Raw genomic sequence first — 15,816 nt, 5'->3', positions numbered from 1 at the left:
GCGAGCTTCACCAAAGAGAATCTGACTTCACCAAGGGAAAAGACAGACTTTCAAGCTGGATGGAAACGCCACAAGATCCATCCAGCTGTTTCCTAGAGCACGCGGGGAAATGCAAATGGACACAAAAGTAAAAATAATAAACCCAAAATGTGCTGATGGCTTGGGCCAGGCTGGGCTGCCCCAGGGGCAGAGGTGGCCCAGGAACCAGAGAGCAGCTGCCAGTTATGACTTTATTCATTCTCACATTTAGATATTACAACAAAATTCTTAATGACAAAGGGTAACAAGTACTATAGGAGAAGAGGAAAGGAAGCAGTGTTCTAACTGGTTTGATAGATAACCGTGAACTTCCAGAGACAGGATTCAATGTGAGTTACAATCACTCACATAACGCTCACTGGTAGGAAAACTCAGGTGCAAATACCCACACACTCACCCACAGCACACTCACACACACACAGACCATGCTTTGTACTCACACATAACCCCTGTTTTAGCCTACTTGCTTCAAAGGCAGCCCACTGAAACATTGAATGCTGCTACAGCAACAACAGGTACCAGGTTAAAATATTGCAATATAAATGTAGTGTTACTTAATACACAGTTTTTTTTTCAGAGACACACGTGTATTTGCAAGTAGGGGATCCAACACTTTGTTTTCAGGAGGGAGGAATGTCCTCTCAGCATCAACACTTTGTAAAGAAAAGTGAGACTGAGCACAGAGTGGAAGCAGCCATTTTAAAGAAAGGTGATTGATGATAAATAGCTTAGCTTCGATGTTGAGTTCCAGTAAGTAGCCCAAACAAAATAAAACAGAGAGTGCATTTTGAACATAGCAGGCACAAATATCAAAATCTGGGTTTTAAACATTGAAATACCCCCTTGCTGCTGTGGAAAGATAGAAAACACTTCTTTCTCACATCTTAAAACCAAAACATACCAGCTTCACTTCATGCTTATCTGGAAACTGTAAAAATAAAAAGCCAGAAATAATTGAAGAGAATGGGAAGGGTTATCAGGTTTTCACATCTAATTTTAGTATACCTTTAGTATACCAAGAGTACAATTGTCTCAACAGCTCTCAATATCCCACACTACAGTTGTTCTTCATCAGCAGGAGTGTCTGAAGAGGAGCCAGATTTTGCTCCTATCAGGCTGCATTGTTCATGCAATACTGTTTACACAGACACAATACGATCTGATTCCACCCCCCATCTAGATGGTGCAAGAGAGAGAAAATAAGCTTCTGTGGAGTTGAATAGTCAAAAATCTGATGACACAGAAGTGCTTTCCCCAGGGAGATGCGGGGGATCATTAACAATGGTTTTAACAATATAACCCTTCTCCACAAGGATGTTTATAAGCAATTTACAACTAAATCTAGAGAAAAAGTGCAGCTGTACTAGCTGGATGTCCATGCTGATAATCAGCCTGGGCACAAAGATGCCTCCGTCCCCTTTCTGCTGAGGAATCCTGCCATGCCCAGCAAATGTCATGCTTTGCTGGCACATACCTATCCCTTACATATGGACAGGGACGAACAGCTACTTTGAAATTCCATTTTTTAACTATTATTTTGTTCTTGGGCCCTCTTGCAGATGGGGCTGTTTCCAGGCAGAGAACTTTTCATGGAGTACTGGAAACAAGAGAGAGTGGATGCACATCACCAGTGAGCAGCCTGAATTTAGCTCAGCTGGTCACCTTCTACCCCTGTCAATGCCAGTCACGAGCAGCACGAGTCACATATAGCCTTCCTTCTGCCAAGGGAACCACCAGTTCAAAAAGCAGGGCAAGATGAGGGCAGGAGAATTTGATCTGGCCTATACCCTGCTGGCTGTCCTACTTCCTTGTCCTGGCTCTCCAGCAGCTCCTGCCAGAGGATTCTTACTGAGTCATAACAATTACTTAAAGATGCTTAAATTCCTGGCAGCTTCAGGGGACACCAGTAAAAGTCAGGGAATTCATTGTCATATGCAGTTTCCAATTCCACATCCTGAGCCAGTTTGGCTCAAGCTGGTCTGGTTTTGTGCCTCTTTTTTGCCATGGAAATTGCAGCCATGTCATCCTTCTGACACAAAAAGGGAGTGGAACATTGAACGAGCTGCACAAGCTTAGAGAACCTGAATGACAAGCATGCTTTTCCCATGTGCTAAATAAATCTCCCCATTGCACTTGTGTGGAGAACTATAATTAAGACTTGGCAACATCATCCGTAAGAGCTCACAGGCTTACGTCGGGAAACGCGTAAAACCCTCTGCTGGAAAAGAAATACAGTTTGGGAAAGCTGTACATCTGACAGGAAACACAGTTTTACAAGTCCAAACCCTTGGCTCTGTGACAGAGGTGTGGCCCACAAGCAGTAATTCCCTGGTGCTGAAATGCTCTGGTGCACAGAGCTCTGCCAGCCACAGGCATGTGGGAGAAGAGATGATGACAAGCTGTTCAAACGAGCCTTTTCAACCAGACTCCTGAGGCGGTGATGTAACCGTGCTCTGTGGCTGAGCTCTTGGACTGGGAGCAGGATGGAAAGAAGTAGGTGGGAATTGGTGAGGCAGCAGTACAGAAATCTATAGAGAGGGGCTGCGGAGGTTCCCCAGAGCTCAGAATTCACGTAGTATCTCTTAGAAACAAAAGACCAAAGTGAGGAGATGTTTCCTCAGCAAATAACTGTTTCTTAATCCTCTGGAGTCAAGTCTGCTCTGCTGGAAGTTCTGCAAAAGAAACAAGAGGAGCCCGCTGGGCAGAGTGTGCCTCCTTTGAGTCAGGGAACTTGGGAGACAGGAAAAGTCATGGTGCAAACTGTCCATCCAGGAGAATCAGGGCTTGAACCCTGGCAAAGTTGGCTGGGCTCCATGTGTTCAGTGATGTCAACACGCAAGGGGAGGCAACCCTGAGCACCTTATTGCTGGAGCACTGTTCCTTCCATTGTTTCCAAAATGCTTTGCAGCAGCTTGAAAATAAACATTTCACTCCCTGCCCTTTTGATCTTTTTCCTCCCAGCAAACTCTATGTTTAGCAGCCAGCTCAAATTAACCTAGCTTTGCTTTAATTTCTTGCTTGGGCAACAAATGATCTCAGCACCATTCTGGGAGAAGGGGAAGGCAAGAGCAGCAGACCTGTGAGTAACCTGCTCCCAGCAGAGATCATAAAAGGACCTGTTTTGCACACGGCCTGCAAAAAATTGCTGTTTATCTCACCGGGAGCACTTTAGCCATCCGCTGATGACCTACTCAGCACTAGCTGTGTTGAGATGGCTAAAATAATCCTAGTGATAAGGCAGATTGGCAGGTTTCCCCCAGCAGATATGAGAGGGGTGTGGGTGTAGCTTGCAGAGGAGATGGAGAGGCTGACACCTACTCAGGATGAGCAGCATGCACAAACATTTACAAAGATCCCTCAGGATCACTCTGTACACCTCTTTAAAATGTCCTGCTCTTGCTGCTAATACCACTAGGGATTCTTCCCTTTGATTCTGCTTTGCAGCTCAGCAGCTGACATCATGATGAGGGGAGGAGGAAGCAATCCAAGGAAAAACATTCAGGCTGCACACCAGGAAGAAACTTGAGACTAAGACAGAGCTATTTATATCTGACCTGAAATGGGCTTTCTGAATGGGAAGCTGATCTGAGCGGAGGCTGGATGTTAGGCAGAAGGTGCCACAGTGCTGAACACAGGCACCCACTCTCGGGCAGAATGCATCTGTCTGAGGTGCAGGAATAAAAGAAATATGAGGAATCAGTGATGTGCTCTCTCCAGTCGTGGCACAGGGAAGCTGCAGCTGGAGGTGCTGTATGGTTCATGCTGCAGTTCCAAGGACATTGGTGTTCCCCGTCCTTTTGGGGTAGGTTCCTGGTTGGGTTTGGGCATAGGTTGAAGGAGAAGCTCTGAGTGACCCTGATGACATGTCTGGAGGGCCTTGGCAGTCGCCTCCAGGGCCTGGTGCCATTAGTACTGCTCGGAGAAGAAGGAAGCGTGGAGAGTGGGTGGACTGGCCCCCTCTCCAGGCGGGGTGCAGCTGCCATCCTCAGAGTGTTCCGACAGCTCCCCATATTCACTGTTGTAAAAAGTCTGGCCTCCGACTTGGGACCCATATGACGGCCGATATCTGCCCTGCAGCTCCGACTGTTCCCCTGACAGCTCCATGGTTCGACTGGGCCCTTTACTGCTGCAAAGGAGAGAAACACAGAATTAACCTTGGCACTCCAAGAAAGCCTTTGTCCTGCTTAGAGAGGTCCCAGCTTCAGCAAATCTCATCTTCTAATGCATACAGCAGAGACAGGGTCAGGAATGGACTTGCACCTCCATTTCAAAGCACAAAACCAGGCTTTGCACCAAATCTAAGCACAGCCTGTTTGTTTTGTGACAAATCTGCACATAAACTGGTACACTTATTTCAGCTCTACTAGATACCTTTGGGATATCTTCTAGATACAGGGAAGTGTTGGGACCCCAATGAGTAGGGAGAGACAAGAGACATTGCCTTAATTACTTCTAGACTTGGCAGGAATAACAGAAATTGATACAAACCAACTGCCAGGATGGGGGAAAGGAAACAAAGGAAGATGACGAAGATGTGGGCAGAAGTCATATGTCCAATCTCAGTGCCTGCCAATACCAGGTGATTGTCAAGAAATCACAAGAGCAGAGGCAGGGACACACTCAAGAATTTTAAGAGTAGTGTTTTCCAGGAGACAGGACACCAGGAGTAGGAGACAACAGGAACATACCTTAGGGAAAAGAGGACAAGGACAAGAAACAGGAGACTGTTTGATACAAGAGCAGAAAGGCCACAGGTCTATGGCTAAGAGAAAAGACAATGACCAGTTCAATATAATGTTGGGAGGCAGAGGAGGTAAGGAAGAGGCTTGGGACTGGCCTTGTCTACATATGAGGTGACATGGCTTGCTCAACACACTGTCACAGAGACAAGGGCTCTGATTGCTCTGGCAGAGGTGAGGTGTACAGGTTCTCCAGTTTCAAAGCCTGGGTCAAAGACAAAACCATCCATAACATCCTCAGCTCTGAGAATGCCAGCTCAACCAGCCAGACTCCATGTCAGCATGTGGGGATTCCTAAGGCCTGTCCCATCCCTGCACCACCACATCAGGGCCCTGTACCCCACGGGTCAGGGTGGAGGGAGGAGGGTGGCAGCTACATAGTTTCTGCCCATTCCATCTGCCACTGCTTGAGCAAGCCCTGACACATTTCACCAGAAAATGTCAATAAGCATTAACAGTCTCATTAACACCATCATTCCACTGTGCCTCATTATCTTAACAGGCACATTCTCATTGATGGGCACAGTTTATATTATTAAACCCTAGAAAACAGCAGGCTTGTCTGTTCTTCCTGTATTTTGCCTCTCATTAAGGAGTACATGGACTCATGTGGCTCAGGGCCCACAGCTGAAAGTTCCAAGCAGTGCAGCTTGTGGGGAGACACCAGGAGCTGCCTCCTGGTCTCACTGCATTCGGCAGCAGGGAGGCCTCAGTGGCTAGGCTTAAGGAGTACCTGAATCCACCTTCTTTTCTGTGTCGGTTTTCTATCCTCTCAAATTCCTCAGATGCCAGAACCATCCCACTGTCTGTCTGATTGTCCTGGAAGGAAGCAACAGGAATTATCAGCAACATCCCTGTCGACTGATCAGAGTGGGAAGGGAGGAGAAATCATTCAGGAGATGAGATCCTGTGTATGTGTGATGGGGAAGAAGGTGTAGGAGCACTTTACCAGCATGCTCCATAGCTCTGCTGTATCTGATTTTCTTAGGTGCCTTCTTGAAAGCAGCATGTAAAAAGGTAAGATTTGTGTGCTTAGTTCAGTGCCATTTTTGGGGAATAAAAAAAGTGCTCCCTGGCTGGAAGATGTATTGCCACCAAATCTGTGAGAGGTGATATTTTCCTATGAGACTAAAGCTATGACTTCAGTTCTGCTGCTAGAGGAGATACCAGTACCAGGCCAGTTCAGAGAGATATAGAGGTCTGCACACTGCCATGCCACTGCTACTGCACACTGCAATGTGGACCAAGATACAGGAGATGCAGATAAACACTCTGGGTTTAGCTAGTCCTGGAAGGATTTCAGTGTGCTTAATCAGGCTGTGTTGACAGATTTGAAGGTGAAGAGCAGGCTCTTCTCTGAGGTACTTTATAGTCCCCCTATTTGCATATCTTACCTCCCTGTTTCCCACTAAGGCAGTGTGAACCATGCAGAAGAGAAACCCCTGTGTGCCAGATGAAGAAATGAATGTGCATAGGACTGGATGGACCAAACAAGAATGACACACAGACTGACATAAGATAGGAGTGATCTTCCTCCATAGTCTTAACAGTAAAGGTGTCAGAAAAGACTGCCCCCTGCTCAAATCCATTCAGATGCTACTCACCGGGTGTGCCTTGTACATTGTGTGTGTCATGGGAAACTCTTCAAATGTCTTTATCCTGGATGGACACCTGATCTGATTTCCTCCCGTCAAACAACCCGGGAATGAGACACAGTTGTAGTATCTGCCAACAGAAGCACACAGTATTCAGTAAAGGCAAGAGTCAATGTCCTGAGTGAACAGGACCTGAACTCAACCTCCTCACTGTGCAACCAAAGTATGCAGGGAGGAGGATGACCCAAATGGTGGATTTGGGGAGCATAATGGGGTCACCTTAGACCTCTTAACCCTGTACTACTTCTGCAGTGGAGACTAGACTGACTGAATCAGGCCCCAATAACCTCTCCACATGGGACAAGCAGAAAATGTCATATAGATCCCAGGCATAATATTATCATAGTTCACCAGAGTGCAGAGGCCTGGGAGTAATTGTTTGGGTCAGTTAGGAACAGATAGGATGAAGCTCCTTACATGATACTCTGGCAGCATAGCTGGAGAAGAAGAAGGAATGTGATAGCCTACAAATCAGCACTTCCTAATGAGCAAAATAAAGTAATTTTGCTTTTATAAGCAAGAAGCAATGGCCTAAATTCTTGGATCACACCTTATCACCTGGGATTTTCCAAAGATCTGGGTTCTCCCCATATCCCTCAGGCTCCCTGGCAGGTCAGGCTGCTCACTGCCTGCCAGGCTCTCTCTACCCTTTTCGGAGGGGATTCACCTTGCTGCTAGGCTGTGGCAGCGTATCCTCATGTCAAAGTCCTCTTCATCTGAGTTTTGCTGGGCAGAGGAAGGCACCTGGGAGAAACCATCATCTTCTGAGCTGTGAGAGTCATTCAGCGGGATGTAATCTTTCCCTTCCTGGTAGGAAGAACAGTAAATGGCCTTACAAGAAAGGGAACACAAGAAAAGGCTCCACAGCAGAAGCTGTCAGAGCTGGGAAGGAAAATTTCTGGTTTATAAATTTCATTTCTCTAGGACAAAATATCTGGCTAGAGATTTCTGTGACCTTTGTGTTAAGTAGCTGTGAGTGATGCATGGAGGTGTGTATGAGCAGGAAAACAACTGCCCATAATAATATGCTCATAATCCCATAATTCTCCAGTTTACATGGACAGAGTGCTGTGCTCCAGGGCAATGTCATTTGTGGCTTAGTCATGCCTGTGCTGGGAACCAGTTCTGAAAGGTTGAAGTCAAGAACGTCAGGATGAAGCAATACTCAAGAATTTAGCTATCATTTTCTGAAAGGGAACATCAAGAAAAAGTTAAAATTGGAGCTGCATTCTCATCACAGTTAAATGTCCTGGCGAGTTACCACATGGAAGTGATTAGTAATATGTTCAAAGAAATCTGTATTACTGACTGCTGTAATGTAACAGTTGTTTGCTTCACATGGCCCTGACATTTTCATCTGAGGACAGAGTTTCAGAAACCCTGGTCAAGTCCTGGTTTTCATTATGCTGGCGTGTGGGAGGCAGAAGTACCAGGGCCTTGACTCAGCTGAAGAATTTCAAATAAGTATCTGGGGATTAGGATGGAAGTTACTAGAATGACGACTGAGAGGGCTGCTGCCCTGCAAGGAGCAGAGTTTTATGAGAATGCAGCTAAAAGGCTGTTGCAGAAATGAGTTCTCTAACAGCTCTGGGAAATAGACCTCTGACCCAGGAATCTCTGTGTTATTGGTGGCCTACACAAATGTATTGCATTGACCATGGGGTCAGCTGAGGGCACAGTGAGGGAGCTGGTGATGACAGAAAAAGAGCTGTCTGGAGCAGAGAAGGGACAGCAGGCTTTCACCTGCTGGACATTTTCCTGAAGAAGGTTCCCCAGTATCTCCACAAGGTCGGAGAAAGTTGGTCTCTCCTTTGGATCACCGTGCCAGCAGCTCAACATTATACGGTAGCTGTCAAGAAGAGATACTGGTTTTACACCACAGAAATCCCCTCCTGCTCCACTCCACAGCTCCCACCCACATGGTGCCCACTGGCACTGCCAGTTCCTGCACTGTGAAGGAAAGCTTGCCCCCCTCAGCACACTGGCCAGGTGGACTTACTGGCAGGGTGTTGGTTTGTTATACACTTATAACAGGGGACAAGGATCTAATTCAGACCCCTCTGATGCCCTTCTGAGCAGGAAAGCACAGTGCCACTTACAGACCCATCCCAGCACGGGCATGCAAGGACACCTTGAGGGCTGTGATCAGAACCCATCTGCCTTGCTCTCCAGGCAATGGCCTAGAGCAAAGGATGTGTTGGCTCATCCCCTACCCTGGCTAAAGGTCTGCATCCCACAGAGGGGACTGTTCTGCTCTATGCTGGGATATGGTAGGTTTCTGCCCTCCCACAGAGACCTCTGCTCTGACCAATGCTGGAATCCTTGAGGTTTCTGACTCACATTTCTGCTGTGGCATACTCTGGAGCTCTCATCCTGGTACCATCTTTGAGCCTCTGGCAGAACTCCTCATTGATCTGGACTCCAGGATATGGAGATGCCCCTAAAGAAGGTTCAGAGAAGGGTGGGAACATGAAATGTGCCATCAGAAACCAGTCCTTTTGAGACTGCCCTTCATCCCAGAACACTGAGAGGTGTGGTCACTATTCATACACAGCCCAATCCTTGGTGCTGCCTGAGTCAGGGTTCTCTGTCTCAGAGCTGGAAGCCACCTCTGCATGCCTGTGTCCCCATCACTCTGTTCATGGGTGCATATAGCCTCCATGGTTTTTTTTGCCTACATCCATATTTCTTCCCATGAGTCCTTAGATGTGCTTGAGAATGTCTGTTCTGCACAGACTCACCCACAAACTGCTACGTGGGTAGAGGTTTCCCCTTCAGCAGCACGAGACCCTCACTAGCACTCACCTAATGAGAAGATTTCCCAGAGAAGGACCCCAAAAGACCAGACATCACTTTGGGTAGTGTAGACCTTGTCGAAGATGCTTTCTGGAGCCATCCACTTCAGTGGGAGACGGGCCTGCAGGAGGGAGAGGCAAGGCACAAATGTTCAGTTTGGAACATGTCCCAGGACAGCCCTTCTTGTAGCAAAGGGATAGAATGGATGAAAGGAAATCAGAGCCAATAGCTCTGCTCCTCTCTCCATGGAGGAACTGGTTTGTCAGAGAGGGACAGAGACACTGAAAAGGGGTTGAAAGAGTATAAGGAGAAGTAAATTTATGACAGGCTGAAGGATAGAAGGAAGGAGACAGAGATCTGCTGGTGGAGGAGGACAGGACATGTGTCATTGGTCCAATGGCTTCTGGTCCCCACTCCTGCTTTTTCATCTCTTCAGCAAAGGGGCCTAATCTGTAAAGGGTTTGAGAAAACGGCACTCACACTGCCTTTCCTGACATAGTCGGGGTCCTTGTAGATGTCCCTGGCCAGGCCGAAGTCACAGATCTTTACCACGTTGTTTTCTGACAGCAGGATATTGCGAGCTGCCAGGTCTCTGTGGATGCACTGAGGGTACACAAAGAGGAAGGGGCAAAATAAGAGGGGGAGAAACCACAATCAGAAAGTGTACAGCACCTCCCTTCCCCCATAAGCCCGAGCTGTAATGGGGGAATGGTGGAAATGGGAAGTAGCTAAAGATAAAAATTTCAAAAAAAGGCTGGTTAAGGAGAGGTTGAAATGCAAGAGAACTAATTTCCCAGCTTTGTGCTGGGACATCTGTGTCAGATTTCCTGGGGAGTGTGAAGTAGAGCACTGAATCTCTCTGTGTGTCACCTGAAAAGTGGCTGTAGTCAGGTCTCTGTCATCAGGCATGCACAAAAGATCAGATGAGCAAAAGGCTGAACTCACCTTTCGGGATGCCAGGAATTCCATGCCACGTGCTACCTGGAAGCTGTAGCAGATGAGGTCTTCCATTGTCAAGGGACTTTGCCACAAGTCATCCACTGTTCAGAAATAACACAAAATTATTAGAAAATTGGAATCTGTTGTCCTCTTTGCCTCTCTCCAGGACTGCAGGATACAGCCAGTTCTCAGTGAAACACAGTTAGCCCTCAGTCCTAATTGGAGTAATCAGCTCCACTCTAAGATTTTCTGCTTAGGTGCCAGAAGGCACAAGGCAGGAACCTACTCAAGTGTGAGGAGAAAGAGTCCAGCCTCCAGCATATGTCAATGAGACAGAGTTGTGGAGAACAAGCTTGGAAGGGGCTTTGAAGATCAGCTCATTATTTTTGTCCTAGGGAGGACTCAGCAAGATTCCCCTCAGTTCTCCTTTTTTCAGGCTAAAATACCCAAAGGGATTTAATTCTCCCTTCTGGGTTTCAGGTGCCAATAGACACCAGAAGACACACCAGATGATACAATAGCCCTGTTCAGGCAATTGATCAGTTCCAAGGCTGGGTCCCTGCTCCCCACTGATATTCCCTGTCCATTCCCCAGGCCAGTCAAGTCTGGCATAGGTTTGGGGGTCCAGGTGGGGAGCTGCTGCCAAGGCTGGAGTGGTACCTTCCTGGATGGGCAGCGCCGTGCGGCTCTTGTGCAGCAGGAAGCGCTGGAAGATGGCGCTGTCGCTGGTCCCAGAGCGGCTCCTCCTGTCTGCTCTCACTGCCTCCACGATGGACTGCACCTGAATACGCAGCCTGGGAGACTTCTCCTGGCAAGGGACCAAACCAAAACCCTCAGCAGGCAACTCACACTGTAACCCCTGCACCCATGAGCTGCATCTACCATTGCATAAAGGATAGAGCCTGTCTTTGTCACATTGTCAGATCATGCATTAGGCTGCATGTCTTCCTTCCCTAGGACCAAAGGAATCTCCTCACCCTGTAAGGACTGAATCCTTCCCTCTTGGTCCGCAGGTAGTTGGAGAGGTTTCCATACTTGCAGAACTCAACAATAACCATGAGTGGACCTAGTGAGAAGAGACCAAAGGCAAGAGGTAAGGGCTGGAGTTGGTCAGAATTTGCCACAACTTGTGTTATGTACAGCCCTGCTGAGCTGTGACATGTGCTCTAAGTGCGCACACACACACACACACACACACACACACACACACACACACACACAAATAACTTCCCCACAGGTCCCTGTGATCACACATGTGGCCAGCAAAAAGACACAAGGGACAACCTCTGATTTTTTGGGAGCAGGCACAGCCTGCTGCTCTGGGATATTTACCATTTGGTTTGGTACAGGCACCCAGCAAATTCACCACGTTGAGGTGATTCCCAATGTGGATGAGGATCTTCAGCTCTGACATCAGTGCCTTGTGCTCACTTGCAGTAGCTCCCTCTGGAAGCACACAAACCATGTCATGACACCTCCTCAGAGCTTTTCACTCCCCCTCACCACCCTTCTCTAGCAGCATGTTAATGTGAATCTTGCTGAGAAGGCTGTGACCTCAAAGCCTCAGTACATTTTGTTATTGCATGTTCCCACATTAAATGTTGAGCCTTGTCTGGAGATTCCAGGATCTCTGCTGTAACACATAGGGTGCTCTCTGCAAGTGCAGAGACCCAGAGCAAAGAACAACACAATCTGTGCCCAACAGATTTTTCTTTATGATAGTTGTGCAGTGAAAAACATCACTTGAGACTTTCATTGGGATGCACCTGTTTGAATCTCTGCCCTTTTGGCCTCCAAACAGAGATAACGAGCCATGAAACAATTTGAAAGAAAATTAGGAACAAAAGACATCTGATTCTTTTTGTCACAATTGAATACAGGAGCTGTCTCAACTAAAACACAGATATCTTTTGATGATTCCTCTTCAATAGGAAACAGTGTCATGCTCCTGCCATCTCTCTGTACTGCATCTTCTCTCAAGTGTCCAATTCGCATCAATTCTTGACCCTCTGTTTTACACCCAGGGTGTGTTCTCTGGTTTTGTGTGCCTTTTTCATACTTCTCAGCCTCCCCATACACATTTTGTCTTACTTTAGAGTTTGTAAATCTAGACTGAGAGACAGAACTATCCTCTTGAGCTGCAGCTGATGGGCCATGTGAAAGCCTTGCCTCAAAAAACCTTGCACACCAGGCTCCCCTCTTCTGTGCAGGTGATCTATACACTTACAACAGTAAATATTGTCCAGACAAGCCATGACATGATTTACAACAGTAAATATTGTTCAGATGAGCCATGACATGATTTCCATGTACAGGCTACTTCTGGCCAGAGACTGCCTCAGTGTTTTGTTTGGTGCCAAATTACAGAATAATGTTTTGGATGCCTGTTTGAAAGCATGGCTATAAAAGTTTAAAATCTCACTCTGGATAGACCAGGCTCTGGGTGCAAAGCCAATTTAGCCCTCAGAGCTGGATAAGAGCTTCAACCTGCTTCCTTATCCAGCCCTGGATCTGGCCCATAAACAAAATATAGGCACATTTGGAAGAAGGCAATTGGGAGCAGCACTTCTTTCAGTGGCATGCCAAAGAGGGACTCTGGATTCTTGTTAGTCCTTTGATACAGATTTCATTCTTTGTCTCTGCAGACAGCTAAATTTCCTTGAAAGCTGAGTTCTCCAGGTCCTTGCTGTCTGTTCTGCCACTTCTGCCTCCAAGTGCAGCTGAATGGAGCCAAAGAGGATCAACTGTGTTGAGGCCAAGAAGCCATTAATTAAAATACAGACATTACAGGGTGAATGTTCTGTGGCAGGTGCCTCATTAATTGCTGTCTACACACATTGCATGTTTTGCTTCACTGTTCACATACCTTTCAGCATTTTCACTGCTACAGTCTCACAGCTGTTACTTTTATTGATCCCAAATGCAGATGCTTCCACCACCTTCCCAAAGGCACCATGACCCAAGACTTTACCTATGGACAAGGAGAGTAAGTGTGAAAAAAGGCAGGTGCAGAAAAGGCAGAATAGAATGAAGGAAAACAAAAATCCCAACAGGAAATCATGGGAAGAAGAAAGAAAAAACATCATAAAGGAAAAGGAAGGAATGGAACATGTGCCTTTTCAAGTGGCTGCTTTCTGTGTCGGTGAGACAGAGAAAGGACGATGGGAGGAACTGAGACAGAGCTGGCATGGACAAAGCAGAGGAAGGAAATGGCCATGCAGAAGTGAGGGGCTGTTTGTTGCCCTCGAGCAACAAGTTGTTGTGTGTGGGAAAGGTAAATGACCCCTTGCAGCACAGCAGCCAGGACTAATGTCACTGTTCTGTGCCTCAAAGGTAGTCTGCTGCCCTTTAAACTCTGCCAGACAGAGGGAAGAAGCTGCAGGTGTCTCAGCATGAGGATAATAATGTATGCAATCCTGGTCCTGAACTTGGGGAACCTGCTGTAAACCGAGCTGTTCTGTCCAGACTCCCACTTGGAAAATATGGGGATGTGTTTTAAACCACATCCAGGGGTCTTCTGTTTTCAGTAATACCTGTGGATACGCTAAGGAAGTCTGGGATAACAGTTGGCTCAGACCTGTCTACAGCCAGACCTAAAGAGATTTCTCAGGTACAGCTGGGCCTTAGGGACAGCCTGGGGAAGAGGATGGAAAGCCTGAGGCAGAGAGAAAGCATTAAATGCATAGAGGTGTGTTCAGAAATCAGAAGGGTGAGTTTGTAGGGCTGATGGGAAGCCCTGGCTGCAGTGTGCAGTGGGAGGGAGGGGGTCTGGCTCACCCAAGCGCAGGCGGTCTCGTGGGAACTCCCACTTGCTGGAATCATAGGGCAGGTACTCGCACTGCTCCTCCAAGGGCACCTCGCCAGGGTCCATGATGATGGAGAGGTAGCCTGTCTTGATGTCTGCGTGGGCTGGCTAAAGGAACCAGCCAACACAAAGGGTGAGGAGGTGCCCTCCTTGCCCTGGGTGCTGAGTCCCAGATGGGATTTAGATTCTTTGACTGCCTTGACCTGCTGCCCGCCCAAGCAAAGGCCATTCCCCATCACCTCCTTTACCACAGGCCTTACTCACCCTGTCCTTGACAATGAGAGCACTGGAAGCATCACTCAATGACCTCCTTTTAGCAGGTGCTGTCATGGAGCCCCACATCACAGCACTGATGCTGTCCCAAGCTCTGATATGCCACCCTCCCTGCCTGGGGCAGTGACAGTCACGTACCCTTTTGATGTTGCAGAAGATGAGAATAAGTAAGATCCAGAAGAAAACAGCAATAACTCCAGTGCCAATCAGGATGACAATCTCTACATTGGTCCTGTCATCAGAGCCTGTGGGATGGAAGGGCAATCATAGTTTCAGAGATTCTCATTCTATGCTCCAGCTCAGCCATTCCTTATGATCTGCATCAGGATGTGGGGCGACTGGAGACATGTTTGCCTGAGCTAAACATGCTCTGGCCTACAGATCCTCCTGTGAGAGCACCATGCCACCAGCAAGGCCAAGGGGCTTTCACTGCCTCCCACTGTCACAGGGAAGAGGCATGGGAGCAACTCTTATTCCACCCCTTTACATCCCCAGGGGTGTTGTGGCTGCTGGTACCTTCCACGGAGACACTGGCTGAAGAGTTCACACAGCCCTTAGCGTTGCAGACGCTGCACAGGTAGAGCCCAGCATCTTCCTCTCTCACCCTCTGAATGCTCAGCCTCTGGTTGAAGTCTGCCAGGTCAATCCCTGTAAGGCACAGAGGGTTGTCATGGTCACTCACAGGGAAGGAAGATTAGTACACTGGTTTCAGGCTCACAACAAGGCTTGCATTTTTTGGCTAATTCATTTTAGATGGCATAATTACATCACACCAGCTGGCAGAGGCTCTTCTCTTAATGGCCCCAGAAAAACCCTGGAGAGGCCTTCCCCAGGCAGTGTACAGAGGGTACAAATCCCCCAGTGAACATTCTGAACAGGGACAGTGCCCAGGCAGTCCAGCTGGTGTGTCAAGTTCTGCTTCAGCTTCAGAACGTGTTCCTTTCCCTCTGCAATGTGCCTGGATCCTTCACATGCTCCTTCTGTAAGATCTGGGTCAGTCCCTGCATAATCAGAGATGCCAGGCACTGGGCTGAGAGTAAGAACATGAATGATTTCTCTCTCCCTGCTCTCCAGCTGGATGTGCACAAGCACAGACAGTGTTGAGCCAGGCCCTAGGGCATAGATTTGGCCACTGAGACTGCATCAAATTAGGACAGAATGTGATTAAAACTAGGCTCTGGCTGATTCAGAGAACAGGTGCCTTTATCTGGGGACAGCAAGTCCCAGAACTCAGCAGTGCTCAGCTCTCCAGCTGCTGGACATACTGCCCTGCCTGTGATCCACCCCCAGCCCACTGTACCTGACACTTCTTCCACCAGTTTCTCGTCTTTGTACCAGCTGATTTCAGGAACGTGGTTGCCGTCCACTTTACAGCGCATCTCTATGGAGTCGCTGACGTTCACCCAAATGTCTGTCAGGTTCTGCTTGAGGCGGGGGATCTCCAGGGCTGGAGGAGCAGCACAAAGAGGAGGGGAAAACGGGAAACTGATTGATCAAAAGAATATCTGTGTTCCTGGGGGCCTTTGGGTCTCTGACCCCTGCTGGAGGGTGTCTTGAGAACCCAGGTGCC

General features: G+C 47.8%; 1 protein-coding gene across 1 annotated transcript in view; it reads right to left on the bottom strand.

Annotated features, from left to right (window-relative positions):
• Positions 1–216: 216 nt before the first annotated feature.
• FLT4 (fms related receptor tyrosine kinase 4) overlaps positions 217–15,816 on the bottom strand; it is a 57,596-nt gene continuing 41,996 nt past the window's right edge. Inside the window, exons 14-30 of the mRNA XM_021552182.3 lie at positions 15,547–15,693; positions 14,763–14,894; positions 14,385–14,491; positions 13,946–14,081; positions 13,035–13,139; positions 11,501–11,614; positions 11,146–11,234; positions 10,829–10,976; positions 10,175–10,269; positions 9,710–9,832; positions 9,239–9,350; positions 8,774–8,873; positions 8,177–8,282; positions 7,101–7,240; positions 6,383–6,503; positions 5,512–5,597; positions 217–4,165 (exon numbers count right to left, since the gene is read on the bottom strand). Coding sequence (XP_021407857.1) covers positions 3,946–4,165; positions 5,512–5,597; positions 6,383–6,503; positions 7,101–7,240; positions 8,177–8,282; positions 8,774–8,873; positions 9,239–9,350; positions 9,710–9,832; positions 10,175–10,269; positions 10,829–10,976; positions 11,146–11,234; positions 11,501–11,614; positions 13,035–13,139; positions 13,946–14,081; positions 14,385–14,491; positions 14,763–14,894; positions 15,547–15,693 — 2,081 coding nt within the window. The 3' untranslated portion in view covers positions 217–3,945. The remainder of the gene's footprint in view (positions 4,166–5,511; positions 5,598–6,382; positions 6,504–7,100; positions 7,241–8,176; positions 8,283–8,773; positions 8,874–9,238; positions 9,351–9,709; positions 9,833–10,174; positions 10,270–10,828; positions 10,977–11,145; positions 11,235–11,500; positions 11,615–13,034; positions 13,140–13,945; positions 14,082–14,384; positions 14,492–14,762; positions 14,895–15,546; positions 15,694–15,816) is intronic.

This window comes from Lonchura striata, chromosome 15, assembly GCF_046129695.1.
Source record: "Lonchura striata isolate bLonStr1 chromosome 15, bLonStr1.mat, whole genome shotgun sequence".
In the NCBI taxonomy this organism is placed as follows: Eukaryota; Metazoa; Chordata; class Aves; order Passeriformes; family Estrildidae; genus Lonchura; species Lonchura striata.
The sequence above is the reverse complement of the archived record's forward strand: the minus strand, read 5'-3'. Positions and strand labels throughout refer to the sequence as shown.